The 20916-nt window shown below is 40.1% G+C and overlaps 1 protein-coding gene across 5 annotated transcripts in view; it reads right to left on the minus strand.

Moving 5' to 3' along the window:
- Nucleotides 1-6886: 6886 nt before the first annotated feature.
- The window catches only part of SNX31 (sorting nexin 31), a 91642-nt gene continuing 77612 nt past the window's right edge, over nt 6887-20916 (minus strand). For 2 of the 5 annotated variants that reach the window (XM_063668993.1, XM_054499477.2), the window contains 3 exons: nt 18054-18131; nt 11039-11095; nt 6952-7972 (listed from right to left, as the gene is read on the minus strand). In XM_063668993.1, the coding sequence (XP_063525063.1) occupies nt 7877-7972; nt 11039-11095; nt 18054-18131 (231 nt within the window). In that variant the 3' untranslated portion in view covers nt 6952-7876. Of the gene's footprint in view, nt 7973-11038; nt 11096-18053; nt 18132-20916 lie in introns of all 5 variants that reach the window. The other 3 variants (XM_063668992.1, XM_063668995.1, XM_063668994.1) reach the window with 3 other exon arrangements.

Consider the following 20916-nt stretch of genomic DNA (forward strand, 5'->3'; position numbering starts at 1 on the left):
GACTCTTAACAACGTCTTCAAATTATTTTATTTTTATTTTTATTTTTTGAGGTGGAGTCTTGCTCTGTCACCCAGGCTGGAGTGCAGTGGTGCAATCTTGGCTCACTGCAAGCTCCACCTCCTGCGTTCACACCATTATCCTGCCTCAGCCTCCCAAGTATCTGGGACTACAGGTGCCCACCACCACTCCTGGCTAACTCTTTGTAGTTTTAGTAGAGACGGGTTTCACTGTGTTAGCCAGGATGATCTCGATCTCCTGACCTCATAATCCACCTGCCTTGGCCTCCCAAAGTGCTAAGATGACAGGCGTGAGCCACCGCGCCTGGCCAAATTTTTTTTTTTTTTTTTTTTTGAGACAAGGTACAACCATGACTCACTGCAGTCTGGACTTCGCAGGCCCAAGCTGACTTCCTACCTCAGCCTCCCAAATAGCTGGGACTACAGGTGAGTTCCATCATGCCTGGCTAATTTAAAAAAAGAAAAAAATTTATAGAGACAGAGTCTCCCTGTGTTGCCCAGGCTGGTCTTGAACTCCTGGTCTCAAGTAGTCCTCCTGCATTGGTCTCCCAAAGTGCTGGAATTACAGGCGTGAGCCACCATACCTGGCCTGATTTTTATTTTTCAAAGACCTGAAAAATAAATTTTATTTGTTTATCTGGCAGGTCACAAGAGACATTAACAAAATAAATGGAGTTAGTTGCTTTTTGTGTTTTTGTTTTGTTAGTCATCCAACAGGATTTTTTAAGTCACAGGTAACAGTTTGCAATAGGGTAGTAAGGTTTTACGATTTTTCTATAGTGAATTCACAGCCTAAGATTTCCTCATCCTATCTTCATTGTGAACCCCCAGACTGCATGTCTGTCACCTGTTTTAATTTTGACAAAGAAAAAGGGAAAACAGAGGAAGTTAAAAAAAAGGAGGGGGATTAAAAAAATGTATGAATCTATGACACAAACAACCCATAGTTAATTGCAAAAGTAACTAATACCTATATCACATGATTAATAAAAATCCAGTTACCTGTAAAAATGTTAGATTTAACCACTATGACTTGTATCCAGTCAATAATTAAAAATAAACCCTAATTTATAATCTTACTATTTTCTTCCTTAATGTGGTGCTATGCAAGTCATGGTAGTGGAATCGCTTTCTCTTTGTGCATAAGTGGGGTACTTGTTGGCAGTGTGCCTCTGGAGAGCATGACGCTCCACCAGCTATTGTGAGGCAACACCCAGGTATCAATTCAATAGCTGATTTTGGAATGGAATTTGCCTTCAGGTAGTTGACTTTTACAAATACTTAAGAAGTTTAATAACTGCCATTTCACTTGTTTTACTCAGCATTTTTGTGTTGTAGAAAATCAAATTCTGAACTTCCCCTGATCAGGACCCAAATACAGTAGTAGATTTCCATCTTCTCTTCCTCTGCACACCAGACACCATGACAAAGGGGATCTCCCCAGAAATTCTGCCAGGACCAGTTTCCAGTGAGGATAAGAGCATGCATGAGCACAGCAAAGCCAACTCAGAGGACGAGTTTCAGCCTGCTGCTCTGAGTGCCTCCGCCCAGACAACTGCTGCAACTCAGAACCCATCAAATACTTATGAGCTCGTGTGGACAGATGGAAAACCCATTAGGAAGTACAGCCAACTGTGTGTTACCACATTTCTGGGAAAGAAACCACATTTGGTGCAGGAGCAGTGCAAAATCACTAAGGTCAGCACCTTTAAATCAACGGAATGTCTAACCTCTTTCAAGCTATCACACAACTAAAGCTATCCGGTTAGCTAAAGACTTTGCCCTACAGAAAAATACATGGGCTAGGGCTAGACCAAAGACCCAAGCCCACCAAAGACATCATGTACTTTTCTGTAGCTGTCTAATTTTTCTTAAAATTGTGATACAAACAACTTACTTCATAAGAATACAACTGTTAGCTATTATAAAGTAACTTATGAGCAAAATATAATTATACCTCAATAAAGTGGGGAGAAAGTACAATTACAAAGCTTAAAAGCCATCTTGTAAGAAATCGTTGGTTAGCCATACTTTTTTAAAGTTAAATCAGCATGTCTTTTTTTGTGTGACAGAAAAGCATACCTACTTTTTTGACATTTTTCTTGGACTATGGGTGACAGGAAGGAGATCACCCCGTGAAGGAGAGAACTCTCCCCTGTCTTCCACAGTCCTGCGTCCACGGAAACCACTCCCCTCATCCCGCCTGATGGGCCACTGAATACACACTGCAGGACAAGGGACAGCTAAAACAGCAGCTGAGAAAGTAGACTTGCCTCTATTGCTGAGTTTTCTTTTGCAGTTTTCCTTTGTTTGGTATTTTAGAATCATTTTGCCACTGTTTTACCACCAAAGGTTGGCACCTACTTGTTTTTTCCACAAATTAGGATCACCAAGCTCTTCTCAATTTTACTTTGAGGGTAATCTTAAGGTAATTTCTAACTGAAATGTTTAATGTAAAATTTGCTTAAATGTCCATGTGGGGATGTGTGTAAGCTGTATGCTGACCACACGCTGATGTAAACTGAGACCTAGTTCCGGGGAGGATGTTAGCTCATATATATATATGGGATTTTAGAGTTATGAGCCAGGAACCATGGATGAAAACCAATATATATGTATCATAACACCACCAGCCACTGATGGGGACAGTCCTTTAGTCCCTTCATGTTGAGTGTTAAAACATACTTGTGAAGGCATGTAAACCAGCCCTTCATACTTTTATCTCCCCATTCTAGACAACCAATGTTCTAATTTGTTCTACTTCTCTATTACTAAACGTTTACTCTAAACTATCAGGCCACTCCCTGGTTTTCAAACACAGATCCCTTACATCAAAAGAATATACAGGCCAGGCATGGTGGCTTATGCCTGTAATTCCAGCACTTTGGGAGGCAGAGGTAGTAGGATCACTTGAGCCCAGGAGTTTGAGACCAGCCTAGGCAACATAGCAAGACGATGTCTCTACAGAAAAATAATTTTTACAAAAGGATATACAATTCAAAAGATACTGCCTTATTACTAGAATCCTACGTAGTCATTAATAATTAGTCCAGTCCATCATTGTGTATGAATGTCTCCCAGAGTAAAGTCACTCAGGTTTGCAGGTTTCCTCTCAATCTTGTCAGGTGCCAAAAACAGGAGTGGTCTTGGCAACTAGCCTCACCCTTTGAGGCATCTAGAATAACTGAGCCGAGATATCATGTCATCTTTTGCTCTGAGACTCTTTTGAGGTATTAATGTAATATTGAATTTCTTTCCATTAATAACCTTTTTTTTCTTTACTCTCAGCTTTTTCTCCTTCTCTCCATTGATACTCAAACTTTTTCACCTTTGGAAGGGACATTAGAATTGCCACTGTGCTGGTCTAGATTGTGGGCAGCAATACTAGTCTAGCAAGTAGCTCCTCCTCAATCCACTGCCATTCAGATAAGGTAAGGTTACACAGGTGCAGAACTAGTGAGCTAGTTTTGCCACCAGAGAACATAGCTGCATTCACTCTTGATCCCAATTTCTTAGATGGGGTGAAGGCACTACCCGCCCCCATTATCCCCTTAGTAATTCAGACACAAAGTTTAAAAATGTAGTTACAGCTTCTTGCTTAGAAATCATCCTTGCTTCCAGCACTTGTAATTGTAGCCCTGGTCCTAGGATCATTGCATCAGGTAGAGGAGAGAAAAAAAACTGAGGTTATTTGGGGAAGAAAGAGAAAATTATAATCATTATACCAGTGTACTCCTCCCTTGGCAAGAATTGCATAATCATATCAGCATCCTCCTCAATCCCTCTTCCCCAGTTCAACCAAAAGAAATAAAACCAGAAAAATCTAGTGGGGACACTCCTTTAGTCCCATTCATGTTGAGTGTGAGCACCTACCTGTGAAGGCGTGTAAGCCAGCCCTTCATACTTTATCTCCCTATTCTAGACAATCAATGTTTTATACTCCTTCTACTTCTCTATTACTAAACTATTACTCTAAGGAGGTATCTCTCTGCCCATCGTTGGATATTATGGCTTATACATTGTTCCTTGGTCTGAAGAAATGACAGTTGTCTGTACAAATCCATGCAAGTCTTCAGTTCTTGTTTTTTTTATGGTGCTCTGAGCATTTTCATCTTCCACTAAGGAAGCAAAGCCCAGTCCACAGTCAGTGTCTAATTCCTGTCAAGACCAATGTGTAGCCCCCCAGGGCTACCGGCATCAGTCTCACCTGCCAGCTCTGGTCAGGGCCTTCCCACCAGGCAATCTGCCCCATAACCACTGGCAGTTTCTGTCTCTCTTGCTGACAAACAGGACAGTTCTTACTGGCATTCTGTGCCTGCAAAGATGCAAAAGGAGCATGTTTAGATTAATCCCATCTGTGCACTGCTGCAGTATTCCTATATCCACTCACTTCATGGACCAGGTGGTGACCACAAGGGTGGACATGGAGACAACTGCTTGTCTATTCCAGTCACCTTCTCAGCCTAGGGAGGAAGTTCTTCTGATGGCCATTGACTTATTCTCCTTTAATGCACCCCTCAAATTTCTATAGGGCTATGCCCCATATGGACATTCCTTTAATAGACCAGATTTCCATTGTCCTCTTGCCTGAGTGTATGGCCAGGCCATTGGTCACTGCCCATGAATCAGTAAAAACCCAAACATGGAGGCTTCTACTACTGTTCAGTTCTTCCATTACTGTAAGAAAAACAGCATGCACTTCAGCCCCCTCAGCTAATCTGTGTTTACCTTCTTTGATCAAAGCAGCAGCCTTCCAAACAGGAGGATGTTGTCCATTCACTCTGGAAATGCTTTCTGTAAACAGAGCAGCAGATTGTTGGTCAATCAAGAGCTGTTCACAGTGCACTGTCCAAGTGTCTATAGAAACCAGCAGCACCTCACAGTTTGTGTCAGTCCTGGGGGTAAAGAGGCTCTCTGCTCATGAGTATCCCCTTCTTGCATTCCCCAGGTGGCATGATCCCCTAGAAACAATTTCCATTTTATTGGGGAACTCTTCTGGGCCCTGCCACTCCCTGAAGCATGTTTCTCTGCTGTCAGCTCTTCAATCAAAGCCTGCACATGTTTCTGTCCATAGGGCCCAAAGGGGCTCGGTGGGGCCTGACCACGATTTAATCACCTCTGTCCAATAGTTATTCTCATTATGATTTGTGTGAAATTTTCAAACTCAGTTGTGTTTGCCTGTGGGCAAATTGCTTATGCTAGTTATTTTAGGAGTATAAACAGCAGTAAAATCTCATATGAATGCCTAGAAGTCGAAAGAAGTGATGGTGGATATAGACATGGCAGGAGAAATTGTGGTTGCCTGGGGACCATTTTTGCAGGGATATGAGGAGTGGACAAAGGTATAGGCTGGTAATTGGCAAAGCCATGTCACACCCCTTAGGATTAGCAGTTACTGAAGGATATCAACAGTCACCTACCTGATAAAGCCACACACCAGCTGACGGCTTCTCCAGTGCTGAGGCGGCTGTGCTGGTGGCAGGGACTACCGCAGAGTGAGGTCCTCACCTCCTGGAGTGATGAGGGGGTCTCACTCGCCATCTTCTCCCAGCACCTGCAGCTGGGGAGCTCACTCTGGCAGCTGAAGTTCTGACTTTTTACGCAATCATCAAGTGTTTTGATCCAGAAGTGATTTAAACTCCTAAATTCCTAGATAAAACTAGGCCCAGTAATCCCCAAAAAAGGCTAATAGCTCCTTCTTCTCTCACATAACTACTAAGAAATGTATCATTTTACAAAATAAGTTTTGAATTTTGTTTGAATTTTTGTTTTGTTTATCAGGTGCTACCCTAGTTCCTTTATTCTTCATGTTATATTTATATACTGTGGAATGCATGTCATCAGTTGTGTTTTTCTTCTCATATTCTGATACTGATGATAACCTCAATGTTTGGAAAAAAAAACTATTAAATAAAATGCTTCTGTTTTGTCCATCCTCAAAGGTTAAACTGCTCTACATATATTGTAGAGATGCTGCATTAGGATATGCACATATTTCTGATCCATCCCACCTCTTAGCTTTGTCTCCTAACTACTCCCTTAACCTAAAACTTCGCTAGCACAGAGCAAGTTTACTCATTTTTTCTGCAATGCCACATTTATTCTCCCATCTGTAACTATCCTTCCCTTTCTCTAGGGTGCCCCACCCTTGCCCACATGGCTGTACTCTTTCTTCAAAGTCCCTCTTCCCCTTGGCGCTTTCCCGATGGCCCCGACGTCCTTTGACATGCAAGTCCACACTATGCTGTTGTTGTTGTTGTTTTTTAATAGATGTTGGCTCTCACTATGTTACCCAGGCTGGTCTTGAACTACTGGGCTCAAGTGATCCTCCCGCCTTGGCCTCCCAAAGTGCTGGGGTTACAGGAGTAAGCCACCATGCCCAGCCCACATAGCACACTTTTGACACCAACCACATATCTGGGATTACTCACTCTCTTATATATCAAGTTGAAACATGAAATTGTCAACATAAAACTACTTTTGGCCTACAAAGATAGCAGTTATATATGGTTCAATTTATGTGTGTTCTTACCCCAAATACAATTTGTTGCATTCTTTTTTTCTCTGATAGCCTCTTCCATTGTGTAGGTGTTTGCTTTTAAAAAGAGATAGAGCTTGACTACTCTTAAATTGGCAAAATAGTAGCTAAACTTCCATTTTAATCTGAAGACTATCCTAGTCCATTAACACATTCACTTAGGATGATTTGAGATGTTTGTGAGTCTCTGCAAAAATATTCTACTACAGCCTAAAATTTAAATATAAAAACTTCCAGTAATAGGAGTTACAGCTATAGGCATATGTTTATAAATATTATAGAATTTTTAATAGATTCTATATTTCAAAAAGATTATTCACAGAATTTTAATCAACAAATTATATATTCACTAGAATTATTTTGTATTTATTATATAATTAGGTATACAACCCAGTTAGAACATTAGAATATTGTACTTTTTCTAATTACACTATACAGATTCCTCTGATCATCTTCCTTATTGTGGTCTTAATTCTATACATAATTACATTAATTACCATGAGAGAAATGAAGCTAGATAAGGAAAAACCTTGTGAGAAAGTATACATATTTTTAAAGCTAAGAGAATTATAAGGTATCTGATATCAGGTGCAGGGCCTTATTGCTTTCCAAATTAAAACATTCCAAGTAGTAGGTTGATTATTGAACTGCCTTCAGTACTCTAAGGACAGAATAAAATTATAACAGTGGTCAAGCAGAGAACAGGGCAGCGTTTTACTTTGAGTACATCCATATTGGTAGGCTCAGACTTATGTGAGGAAACAAATCAGTATTTCATCACCTCCTTGCTCTAGTTCTATGTGGCTAGATCAGAGAACCCAGGCTTCTTTTTCAGTGATTCCACTTCTTAGAGCCATATTTTCCTCCATTGAAGAGTCACGTCTTTAGAAATTGATCCAAAATGCCTTTATGATATTTTATGAGACTTTCATTTATGTAAATTCAGAACAATAAAAGACTTCATGAAGCCATATAAGGATCTATTTTAGAGAAAAAATCGAATGAGTTTCATATGAGTTGATTTGAATTTGCCGCTTGTCATTTATGAGACATTAAAAACAAACTCTATACTGTCATGACCAAGTGCAAAAATAAAATAAAAACTAACTCTATAACTTGGTTCCTTTGTTTTTTCTAATCTTGAAATTTCCATAGAGTGCTGTGGTATAATACCTTGATGAATACAGTCTGCCTTAATGCCAAAAAAATGGGAAGAGGTCAAATTTCCCCCACTGATGGTAGGTAGCCCACCTGAATCCCCAAGTTCTTTCACTGTCTTGAGATAGCCTCCAAGGATATTTTAAAATATGAGAGTTTTCTTCAGAGATCTTCTTCCTTTATGTTCCCAAAAACGCAGTCATCTTTAGCTATCTTAATCTTGCTTTTTCTTGATAGAAAACTAGAATAGTCTTTCTGCTGTGAAGTAAAGAGAGGTCAGAAATGTAAATGAAAGGAAATCATTTCCATAACAATAACAAAGTCACAGAGGTTAAAACAGTATTGAAATGGGCAACAGAAAGCTTACATTTGTATAAGCAATGGTTATTTTAAACAGTTTTATTCTGTAGAAGCTTTATTTTGGGGTGAGTGTAAATACATTCGTTAGGGCTGAGAAGAGCGCCGCCTACTGGTTTTATGTGTCCTTTGCATCTTTCGGGGCCCTGGGATGTCATCCGGGTAACATTTAACTCTACCTGTCTTGCCTCTTTCCCCTCTTAAAGTCATGCGACTTTCAATTTTTAACTTTGCCCAAAATCTTTAGTGCACATTCCACACAAATACAAACTTTAAAAAAAAAGCCTGGGCGGCCAGGCGCAGTGGCTCACGCCTGTAATCCCAACACTTTGGGAGGCCAAGGCGGGCAGATCACGAGTTCAGGAGATCAAGACCATCCTGGCCAACATGGTGAAACCCCATCTCTAATAAAATACAAAAAAATTAGCTGGGCATGGTGGCTGGCGCCTGTGGTCCCAGCTATTCGGGAGGCTGAGGCAGGGCAATCACTTGAACCCTGGAGGCAGAGGTTTCAGTGAGCTGAGATTGTGCCACTGCACTTCAGCCTGGCAACAGAGTGAGACTCCGTCTAAAAAAAAAAAAAAAAAAGAAGAGGCCAGGTACAGTGGCTCACGCCTATAATCCCAGCACTTTGGGAGGCTGAGGTGGTGGATCACTTGAGGCCAGGAGTACGAGACCAGCCTGGCCAGCATGGTGAAACCCCGTCTCTACCAAAACTACAAAAACTAGCCGGACGTGGTGGTGTACACCTGTAATCCCAGCTACTCAGGAGGCTGAGGCAGGAGGATCGCTTGAATCTGGGAGGTGGAGGTTGCAGCGAGCCCAGATGGCACCACCGCACTCCAGCCTGGGCAAGGAAGCGAGACTCTGTCTCATTAAAAAAAAAAAAAAAAAAAAAAAAAAAGTGTTACGCTTATTTTAAAACATTTTAGAGGTTAGGGTTACCGCAAATCTTTAATGAGTAATTTGCCTTCAAGTACTTATGAAATCTCAAAGACAGGGTTATGGAAAGTGGAAAGTGAAAAAAAAATGTGGAGCCCCTCAATGGGCAGATGGGCTACAATTTTTTTTCTACGAGGGATTTGTTTTGATAGAGGGGCCTCACTGCCAAGTGGTTAAAGCAACAAACTAATTTTATTTGTTAAACAACAAATAAAGACTGCTTGGGTTCAAATACTGGCTCTGATATTAACTGACTGTGTGACCTTGAGCAAGTGACTTAACCTTTCTGTGTTTCAGTTCTCTGTGCGGTAAGCCAAGGATAATAACAGTGTTTTGGTTGTTTATTGGGATTAAATGAGTTATACATAAAAAGTAATTATAGCAGTTCATGGCTCAGGATAAGGTCTATACAACAGTTTGCAAAATAAATTAAAACTCAATATAGTTGGACACTAGGTCTCTTTCCAACCTGTGGGTCCTACTCACAGCATGAGATAGGTTGGCCTGTGTTAGAGTTACCACTCATCTGAGAGGACAACTGAACTGATCCCAGTTGTGCTGAGTGTTATCTGTTGTCCTGGGACAGTGACTCTCAAACTTGAACATGCATCAGATTTGTCTGGTGGGCGTGTTAAAGAGATTGCTGCGGCCTTCCCCCAGAGCTGCTGATCCAGTAGGTTTGGGGCCTGAGAATTTGAATTTCTAATAAGATCCACGTGATACAGATGCTGTTGGTTCAGGGACCACACACTGAGAACTGGTGTTCTAGGATCATGGTTCCAGTTCTGGTTGTATAATAGGACCACTTGGGGAGCTTTTAAAAATTCCAATGCCCAGGCCCCTCAGACCAATTCAATCCAAATTTCTGAGGGTGGGCCTCAAGCATTAGTTTTTAGAGCTCCCCAGGTGATTCCAATGTGCAGCCAAAGTTGAGAACCACAGCTCCATGCTGTCAGCATGCCGCTAAAATGGGTGCATTAAAATAAAGTGATTACCATCTACATTTTACAGATAAAGAAATGGAAGTGCAGTATCAGAGTCCCTAATGCAGTTAGGTTTTGGATCTGCCTAATGACACATAGCCAGTAAGCAGTAGAGTTCCTATCTCGTCTCTCTGTCCAACCAGCCAGAAATGCTGTGATTATGAAGGAGAATGCTGTTATGCATTTATGCTAGTTTATTTTCCCTGACTGTATTCATTCAAGAAAGGACTTTATATACTTACATATTTATAAATACTGTACATATACACTAAGGATGTTTACGTACACACCAGTCTGTGTGACAGGTGCTGCATCAAGAAGAAATCCCATTCAAATGCTACTTAGAAGTCACTTTTCTTTCATTCACCTACACTAGGATTTGAACTTAGAAAGGAAGAGTTAGCAAGGGTACAGTTAGTTAAGGGCATAGTTCCAGGGTCAGACTGCCTGCTTCTTTCCATCACTGACTGCTGTGCAACCTTGGGCAGGTCACATAACCTCTCTGTGCCCTAATTTCCTCAACTTATTTATAGGGCTGAGAAAGAATGTGTTAATTCACATAAAAGTGCTTAGAATACTGCCTGGCAATAATGAGTGCTCGAAAATGTCATTGATTGTGATTTTTTCTATTATTATCTGCACAGCAGATCTAAATGCTCAAAAAGTATTTTGTAAACTTAAAAGTTGCTTATACAGAGTATACTGCAGAAAACTATGAGACCAAAATACACTAGATATATAACATATACAAACTAGAAAGAGAGTTGCCTCCAAAAAATGCATGGGGTGTACAAAAAAATCACCAAATAATTTTGTGTTTCTCTTGGAAATTTTCTATGTAAAAATTCTTGGTAGTGCTATGGGGTGCTACAATAAAAATACTACTGTGATGGCCTTCCAATTGGCCCAATCTACAAAGAGGAGCTTCTGAGAAACATAATTCTGACTTATTATTGAAAGTGGGATGACTTTGGTTAAAGAGGAAAAAAGATCAGATTTATCAAAATTATAATGTATCAATTACATAATTTTACTCACAGACCTGGCTTTGTTGAATGTGGTATTTTTTACTTTTGCTTTGTTCCAGAACTTCAATCTGCTAAATAGATTAGTGAAATGTCAGTCAGCTCAGCCCAGAGAAGCAAGCACACAAACAATCTATTTAACTAGCACACTTTCCCTTCCACGATAATCCTCTTAATGGTCCCAAAGGCTGCTGGTCAGCAGGTACACCTGCTTGTCATCTGTGCATTCCTCTTTCATTTGTCAGGGTCTAAATGTTACAGAAATAGAGTCCCCAAAAAGTTAAGTAAAACTTAATGTTTCACATTAGTGGTTGCCTATGGATTTTGTGATTGAAGAAAGCTTTTAAAAGAACATCACACAAAATGAAATGTCCTTCTAAATTCTGAAATAATTCTTGGGGTTGCAATCCATATGCTGACTCAAAGCCCAGTGGGGCTTTGGTTAATCAAAAGCCACCATTAATCAAACGAAGAATCAAAGCGAAGTTCAAGACACTTGAATATACCTCATGTACATAAGGTAAACCCAATATACCAGCAGGAAACAGATGGTGCAATCTTGGGGTAATTGAGGAGAATTTTAGGAAGGAACCGTTTAACTATTTAATGGAGGTGTGGGCAGGATTACATCAAATGCATGAAGGGATGTTGGGGCCCCCAGGGGCTAGCAATGAGGGGGATTTCCAGAGGATTCTTTCCACCTCTAGGCCTGAAGGGGTGAGGGAGCAGCTGTGGCTGGAACCAGAGAGTAGCTGTAGCTATAAGGAGGAGAGATTGCCTGACGGGAGCTGTATCCCTCAGTAGAGGGACATTCCAACTACAGAGACCCAGCAGGTTCCAACATGGAGAAATAAACACCCCACTCTCACTTTTCTCCCACCCTCCAGTCTCCTGCTGGTTTCCCAATGAGTTATCCAGGGATGTCCAATCTTTTGGCTTTCCTGGACTACACTGGAAGAAGAGAATTGTCTTGGTCCCCACGTAACATAGCTAATGAGCTTTTTAAAAATCACAAAAAAACCCTCAGTGTTTTAAGAAAGTTTATGAATTTGCATTAGGCCACATTCAGACATGTCCTGGGCTGCATGCAGCCCACAGGCTGTAGGTTGGACAAGCTTGAGTTATCCCATTGAGGGTAAGGTTGTAGTACACAGTCTCCCAGGGCACAGAGCAGAGTGGGAGTGAATCTGGAAAGGCAGAGTGCCTGGCACACCTAGTAAACACCACCTAGCCAGGCTTTTGGGGGAAAGAGTTCTTAGACTCTTCTTAATGGGAAAGAAAAGAACTGCTATTAAACAACTGTGCATTAGGTACATAACTCAAACAAGGTGCAGTATTTATTCACTCTACAATTGTCAACGTCTCTGTACTAATCGCCTTTCTCCTCCAACATATTAGCTCTTTGACCCTGAATCCTCAGGTTTAGCCATCACATGGTACACACAGGCATTCATAAATGACAGAATAAAAAAGTGACTTAATTGTTTATTATTGCTTACTTCTCATGAGAATATAGACTGAGACATTTCAAAATAAGTGGGCTAAATAACATGACACTGCAAAAAAGCATTACCTTTTAACTATGGTTAACTTTGTTGTAAAATCAATTGCTTTAAGGAGGTATGCATAAGACTTCCTTGAGGTTAGTATTCTTAATGGAAATGTTCACATATTTAAGCCTATTTCAATAATTTTTTATTTTATTTTATTATTTTGAGACAGTCTCGCTGTGTTGCCCAGGCTAGAGTGCAGTGGCACAATCTTGGCTCACTGCAACCTCCACCTCCTGGATTCAAGTGATTCTCCTGCCTCAGTCTCCCAGGTAGCTAGGACTACAGGTATGCACCACCATGCCCATCTAATTTTTGTATTTTTGGTAGAGAACGGGTTTCACCATGTCGGCCAGGCTGGTCTCAAACTCCTGACCTCAAGTGATCCACCTGCCTCGGCCTCTCAAAGTGCTGGGATTACAGGCACGAGCCACCGTGCCCAGCCTCAATATTTTTTAAAAAGCCAGTTATTAAGTCTTGGTAAATGAGAAATTAACACTCTGATGTCTTATGTGTTTTGCTACTATTATTATTATTTTACAGTGTTACATTTGGGTCCGTAAATAGTCTTGCAGCCATGAAATACAGAACTTGGAGGAAAATTCTCAGAATTTTTCTCTCTCCTAGTCTCCTTCCCCTCCTGCTCCCTATGTCAAAGTAAATAAAATAGAACCAGTACAAATGTTAAGCAATTTCTGACATAATCAGTTTTCTTAACTTCTTGCAATAAGGCCTTTAATACTTTATATACTAGGGGGAATAAAGCTGGGGAAACAAGCAAATCTTTTTTCATAATGCAGTATTCCTATACTTTCTTTTTCATCAATAGAGTAGTTTCTGTTAATAACATAATCACTTATTCCTGCACAGTAATTTCCCCATGGCTGTCTAAAACTGTGTCCTCCTGCTATGCTCATACCATTCTCCTGACTGCCATAGACAGTTTTTCCATTTTCTATATTGGACCAGCTCTTCAAAAGGCTAACATTCCTCAGATATCAGAGGCCACTGTCCTTGGTGTTTCCTCTCCTCACCATATAATAGAAACATGTTTAAAATTGCCAGTTGCCTTTTAAATAGTTTCACCTTGCCTAAAAGGAAAGAAGAATGGAGGGAAAAATACATCTGGTGATGGTAGTTGAGGATGGAGTGAGAGGTGTAAGGTAATCAGGAATCAGAAAGCCATCTTGTTCTTTGCCATTTTTGAGGGAAACTAATTTTGAGATCAGATCTACTTTTAAGAAAAACAAAGGGAAAAATATACAAACTAGGTATAGATTATTAGAAATATAAATTGTTTCTTGCCAGGCACGGTGGCTCACACCTGTAATCTCAGCACTTCGGGAGGCCAAGGCAGGCTGATTGCTTAAGCTCAGGAGTTTGAGACCAGCCTGGGCAACATAGTGAGACCCCTGTCTTTACAAAAAATACAAAAATTAGCCAGGCATGGTGGTGTGTGCCTATAGTACCAGATACTTAGGAGACTGCAGTGGGGAGGATGGCTTTAACTTGGGAGGTGGAGGTTGCAGTGAGCTGAGATTGCACCACTGCACTCCAGCCTGGGAGACAGAGCCTGTCTAAAAAAAAAAAAAAAAAAGTCTTTTTAAGTCAGAAAATTATTCACCAGCATACTCCTGATGTACATCTCATGTATCCAGATTACAGTTCAATTCAGATTACAGTTCACATTCAGAAATTCCTTAGGAACACATCTATTGCATAAAATACATCTACTCTCTTTTCTTGGTGTCTTTTGGAATTCTCTAAATGGCAGAGATTGTTGGTAGTTTACTCCATTATCCATTCTGCCCTTCTTCCTTAGTAATTACACCCAGTTTTATTTGAATAGACAACACACCCTGCTAAAAGACCACATTTAACAGACTCCCTTGCAGCTACGTGTGGGCCTGTGATGTGACTATCTCTTGGCCAATTGTCATAGGGGAAATTCTGAGTGAGACTTCTGAAACTTCTCCTTAAAGAAAAGAAGCGAGCCCTGCTTCATATTTTCCTCATACTTGCTGCCTAGAATGTGGATGTAATGATGGGTGTTCTGGCAGCCATTTTGGGGATGAGGTGAAGGCCACATACAGAAGATGGCACAACAGAAAGGTCTGTGTTGATACTATGGAGCCACCCCATCCAGCCCTAGACTGCCTACCTCTGGACTTCTTTCAGATGAGAGAGAAACAAACTTCATTGTGTCTAAGACACTTGTTTTGTCTTTTGCTTTCTATTATATGCAGCAAAACCTAACTCTAACTAATATACTTTATTTTTAAATAAAGCAATCCTTTATAATTCTGCTCTAATTAAGAACAGCAAATATTAAGGAAATTGATTCAGGCTTTTGTACAGGAGCATAGCTTTAAGAAGAATGTTACACTTTTTTTTTCTTCCGGTTTATGGTTAATATTGCCTTTAAGGGCCAGGTACAGTGGCTCATGTCTATAATCTCAGCACTTTGGGAAGCTAAGGTGGGTGGATTGCTTGAGTTCAGGAGCTCAAGACCAGCCTGGAAAACACAGGGAGACCTTATCTCTACAAAAAAAAAAAAATTAGCTGGGTGTGGTGGCACATGCCAGTGGTCCCAGCTACTTGGGAGACTGAAGTAGGAGGGTCACCTCAGTCTGGGAAGTTGAGGCTGCAGTGAGACATGATTGCACCACTACACTCCAGCCTGGGTGACAGAGCGAGACCCTGTCTTTAAAAAAACTGTATATATATATAGCATTTAAGAACTTAATATATTTTTGTTGTGGCTGTATGTTTACATTATTCTTCAGTGCATTTGCTTGACCCAAATTTTAATGATGTCTTCATAAACAGAGCACAAGTTTTATCTTTGAAAACATTACCTAAAGCTAACTAAGCTAATTAAGTTAACAATACATTTCTTTTTTCCCTCATTTCTTCTTACTAGGATAAAACTAGCACTATTTAATCTGCTTCTAGGGACCATCTGCCTTATTCATGGGGCTCATTTGGTTACAGTTCTCTCCCCTGCTTCAGATTCTTTAAGATGATCAAAATCTTGGACTCGGAACCTGCCCTGCAAAATAGAGACCTCTGTGTCCTAGTCCATACAAGCCTTCTATAAGTGCTATGTGTCAGTTTTGACTTTGTGTGTTTCCCTAGAAAACAAGGGAATGTCGCCATGGTACATTTATATGGTTTCCTTGAGCCACAAAATGACTTTAATTGACTGTACTTGTGAGGGGGCCCAGCACTCAGGATGAGTTCAAACACGGAACTGTCTGCTCTCTCTACCTCCCAGGTTCTGCTCTACCCAGAGCTTTGTAGATATAATTCGAGATTAAAATGCAGATTATCCTTACAAAATCCTCTTGGAAACCCAATTTTCAAAATGAAAGGTCTGAACTTTTCATTCCAAGAGCCAAAATAAGTAAAAAAAATAAAGAGTTTCTGGAACTAAAACGTGTTAAATATTTGGATAAAGCAATACAAGGGTACTGACTAATGTGCTGATTTTGCTAACCTCAGAGATAAATTATGGATTTCGATTCATGTGCAAACTTAAGATACATAGTGTGGTTGTTTTTCTTGAAAACTTTAAATAGATTACTACTTTCTCCATTTTACTGAGTTAACTCTTTAGCTACTCATTGTACAAGTATTTCCTGAATCAAGTAGCTTACATTTTTTTTATCCACATTTGAGAGCACTTCTCCCTTTTAATGAGGCTACTTCAGTTAATTACTTTTCTCTTTCTTCTTTTTAATACATACAATAATCTCAGCCTGAGAGGGTCCATTCTGCCTGAGAGGTTGGATTTTATTATACTACTCTTTTAAAAAGAGTTTCCTTGATTCTTTTATTGCTTTGATTTACTACTCTCTAGTACATTTTGAATTGTTCAATCACCAAGAGGCAGTGAATTTATTTTCCCTGGAAAAGATATGTTCAGTTCTAGAAGAAACAGAAATAATTACAAAACACAGCTATTTTCTTAGAAAAAAGCTGGAAAGTCAAGTAAAGATCAATGTTAACTAAAGATGTCATCCATCCTCTTAGTCTAAATTTAAATGAAAACATTAGAAAAGTTTCCTGGCCGGGTGTGGTGGCTCATGCCTATAATCCCAGCACTTTGGGAAGCCGAGGTGGGCAGATCATGAGGTCAGGAGATCGAGACCATCCTGGCTAACACGGTGCAACCCCGTCTCTACTAAAAAAAAAAATACAAAAAATCAGCCGGGCGTGGTGGTGGGGACCTGTAGCCCCAGCTACTCAGGAGGCTGAGGCAGGAGAATGGTGTGAACCCGGGAGGCAGAGCTTGCAGTGAGCTGAGATGCACCACTGCACTCCAGCCTGGGCGACAGAGCGAGACTCCATCTCAAAAAAAAAAAAAAAAAAAAAAAGAAAGAAAAGTTTCCCAATATTTTCTATTATATTTTAAAATATCAATATAATATTCTACAAAAGAATTAAGTTTATGAATGTCAACAAGGTACTGGTATTTCTTTCTTTCTTTTTTTTTTTTAAGATGGAGTCTCACTGTCACCCAGGCTGGAATGTAATGGTGTCATCTTGGCTCACTGCAACCTCTGTCTTCTGGGATCAAGCAATTCTCCTGCCTCAGGCTCCCCAGTAGCTGGGACTACAGGTGCACACCACCACGCCCAGCTAATTTTGTATACTTAGTGGAGATGGGGGTTCACCATGTTGGCCAGGCTGGTCTCAAACTCCTGATCTCAAGTGATCCCCCCACTTGGCCTCCTGAAGTGCTGGGATTACAGGCATGAGCCACCATGCCCGGCCCCAGGCATTGGTATTTCTAATCATTTAAAAAAATTTGTACTGTCTTGTTTGGGACATATTTGTATCATGATAATGACTAGGCAATGAAAACAGTATAAAATGTAATTTTTTCACAGCCTTCTCACCAACCTTTTTGATGAGTTACTAGGCCTTTAATAAATATAATAATAAATAAACATTAGAACAATAAAGTTTAATTTTATATTGAGGAAAAAAATAGCCTTGAGAGTTTATTTTACTACTTCCCCCAACTGTTAAAGGCATTTTCATTTGGCACAATGGAGGTATCAAGAAGCTATGGATTCTTTCTACAGATAAACTTATAATAAGATCATCCCCACTGTGTTAAAGACCCCCTCAAGACCCTGACTTGAAGGTGCAGCTTCTATAATAAATCCGAAAGCCTCCCTGTCAGAGAAGGCTGAAATAAAACAATACAAAGTCGAGGATTAGAATTCTCAGTAACCCAAAGATGACTTCTCATTGGAAAAATGACTTCAATTCTAAAGACAGGCTTCCTTCTGCCCTGCCATCCTGACCACTGAGCTACTAGAGGGAAGAGGAGCTCGCTTCTGTGGTTTGGAGTCCTCCCTTTAGGACTAGACCTGCTGGCCCAGGGAGCTCATGAGTGTAGTTTGGTCTCCAACTGTTGGCTGATGGTGGGAACGTAAAGTGAAAAATATACACAGATAAGAGCACTCACCATTTCTGTATTCTCAGCAGCTAGCTTTACCATCTTTTCTGAGATCATCTTTTTCAAGCAGCTACCCAGCAAAAAAGCCTAAGAAATGCAGGAATAAAGAACTCTTGTAACTGAAGAAATCTTCACTTTCTTTCTTCCCTCCTCACACCACAAAGTGGATTTTGACTCTGCCCTCCAATAACACACATTCAAGAATTTAGATTTCTTCATTAACCTCTAGAAGTTTTCATAAGATCCAATTAGCAAGTAACTATAAATTTTCTCAATTATGTGGATATATTTACAGCAAATTTTTTAAAGAAATGAAAAATGTCCAGGCTCTCACTATTAACATTTTTCCTCTTAAAACTCACCCCTTGCATCCCATGTTTTCTATTATTTTGTAAGAAGAGCATGTTTTATGAGCAACAAACAATAAAAACTAATTATTATTATCATAATGAGATGAACTGATGATGGCCAATCCTATATTTAATTCTAGACATTGTATACATAATTATTGAGAGACCTCTATTGGGCATAAAAGTAACTTGTTTGTTTGAAGGAATATATTAGCACCTTATTGCTTTTACTAAACTGAAAAAAAAGATTAGCTGTTATTCTTCACTTCACTTTCTTATTTTTCTTTTTTTTTTCTGAGACATAGTCTCACTCTGTCACCCAGGCTGGAGTGCTGTGGCTGCGATTTTGGCTCACTGCAACCCCCGCCTCCTTGGTTCAAGCGATTCTCCCACCTCAGCCCGCCACCATGCCCAGCTAATTTTTTTGTATTTTTAGTAGAGATGGGGTTTCACCATGTTGGCCAGGGTGGTCTCAAATTCCTGACCTCAAGTGATCCACCTGCCTTTCCTCCCAAAGTACTGGGATTATAGGTGTGAGCCACCGCGCCTGGCCCACTTTATTATTTTTCTAGTATCTTTAATCACTCATGTTCTAGACTGATAGTCACCTCCACTATCCTTCATGGCTTAATCATCATTAGTGCCAAGACACTCATAGTTGTACAACTTGCTACACAAAAGCTGGGCTTCCTTATTCCAGGCTCTTCAATACTATGAGCAAAATTGAAGGTTCCCTGTGATTTCCCCATTTGCTCCTTTCCCACTAATCCTTTTTCTCTCTTGTCCTGCTCTTAATTCTTGGCTTGCTGTTTTCTCCTTTGGCCCTACTAAGGTGTGGGACAACTGCCAGTCAAAGTTGAGGCTATAAGAACTTAGCGCAGGGCTGTGTTCAGGGGTGGTCACTGTGTTGGGGGGGAGGATGGAGAGGAGAAGGGAGGAGAGAGTGAGAGAAAGCACAGGCTGAGGTGGTAGCCAAGTAGGAAGTTCTTGGAGGGGAGAACACAGAAAGCAGAATTAGAGGTAAAATGGGCTACATACAGCACTCAATGTCTTGCAGGGGTGTAGAGCCTTATAGGAATTAATTTTATATAAAAGGGGAAAAGAGGGAAGAGAAAAAAAAGGGCTGACATCAATTTTTAAAATAATTAACAGATGTGGCATTTGTGCAAACATTTTGGCTTCCTAGCTTTGCTAAGAACTAGCCCTGTTTATAGGTGCATATATGTAACCTATGCAAAACCAGATAATAAAATAAACAACAAAACCCTGAGCAAATGCAGCTAGGAAGGACGTTTAATAGTGTCCAATAAGATGCAGACCAATTCCATATTCTTATACAATGTACACGAGTACATAGGCCAGGACTCTGCTATAAACTGTCAGGTTTATTAAATATGAAAAGATTGAAAATGAATAAAAAATTTTAAAAAGACAAAGTAAAAGGATTGAGTTGTTTTTTTTTTTTTTGAGATGGAGTCTTGCTCTGTCGCCCAGGCTGGAGCACAGTGGTGTAATCTTGGCTCACTACAACCTTCGCCTCCCAAATTAATGGGATTCTCCTGCCTTAGCCCCCCAAGTAGCTGGGATTACAGGTGCCTGCCACCGTGCCCAGATAATTTTTGTTCTTTTAGTAGAGATGGTGTTTCACTATGTTGGCCAGGCTGGTCTTAAGCTCCTGACCTCAAGTGATCTGCCGGCCTTGGCCTCCCAAAGTGCTGGGATTACAGGCATAAGCCACTGCACCTGGGCAAGGATTCAGATTTCATTTAAAAGGTCTCAAAAAGATTTGGGCCCAAGCCCTCATTTGTGTTTGCAAAGCACACAAGTCACATTTCCACCTTTTGCAAAAGTAGCCCTTGAGTATGTACAACTATTATATATCCATAAAAATTATAATGTTTTTAGAAAGTAGCCTTTGGGTGTACATCAATAAAACTCACACTCCAGGGGAAATAAGACCTTACTAGGAATCTTTTGAAAGAATGTTTATTGTACCTCTTTATGGTGGTTTAAACTCATTTGCTACTGACTAGATTTAAAAATCATAGTAAAATTTAACCGCACTTAGCATTCTGAGGTTGGGAGGTAGTTTTACTACCCAAATCTCTCTATGTCTCTCCAAGTGACTGATAATCTTGCCTTAGCAAAACAGTCTACCATTTCCCTAAAGATGTTTCATATTTAAGGTGGACCTAAGGACCCACTCCTTTAACCTAGAATTTTGGTTTAGTACTTCATGTTTTCAGAGGACTTTGATATAATGACTCAACTATACTAGAAGTAAAGAGTCAAAGAGGCCTTGGTTTCTGAACCAGAATGTTCCATGGAACTTAGCCTGATCACCAAAGACTCAAGTTGAATATGACATCGACACAAAGAGTACTTTACTATTTTGATTCCATTTCAGAACACCTACAATTTTGGTTCTGAAATGGCTTAATTTAGTAAAACGGACTTTTCAATTGGATTTGGTGTTTAGATTTTCTCTTTTTTAGCATTTCCACTCCAATTTTAGTTAAAAG

The sequence above is a fragment of the Pongo pygmaeus genome, chromosome 7, assembly GCF_028885625.2.
Source record: "Pongo pygmaeus isolate AG05252 chromosome 7, NHGRI_mPonPyg2-v2.0_pri, whole genome shotgun sequence".
Classification (NCBI taxonomy): domain Eukaryota; kingdom Metazoa; phylum Chordata; class Mammalia; order Primates; family Hominidae; genus Pongo; species Pongo pygmaeus.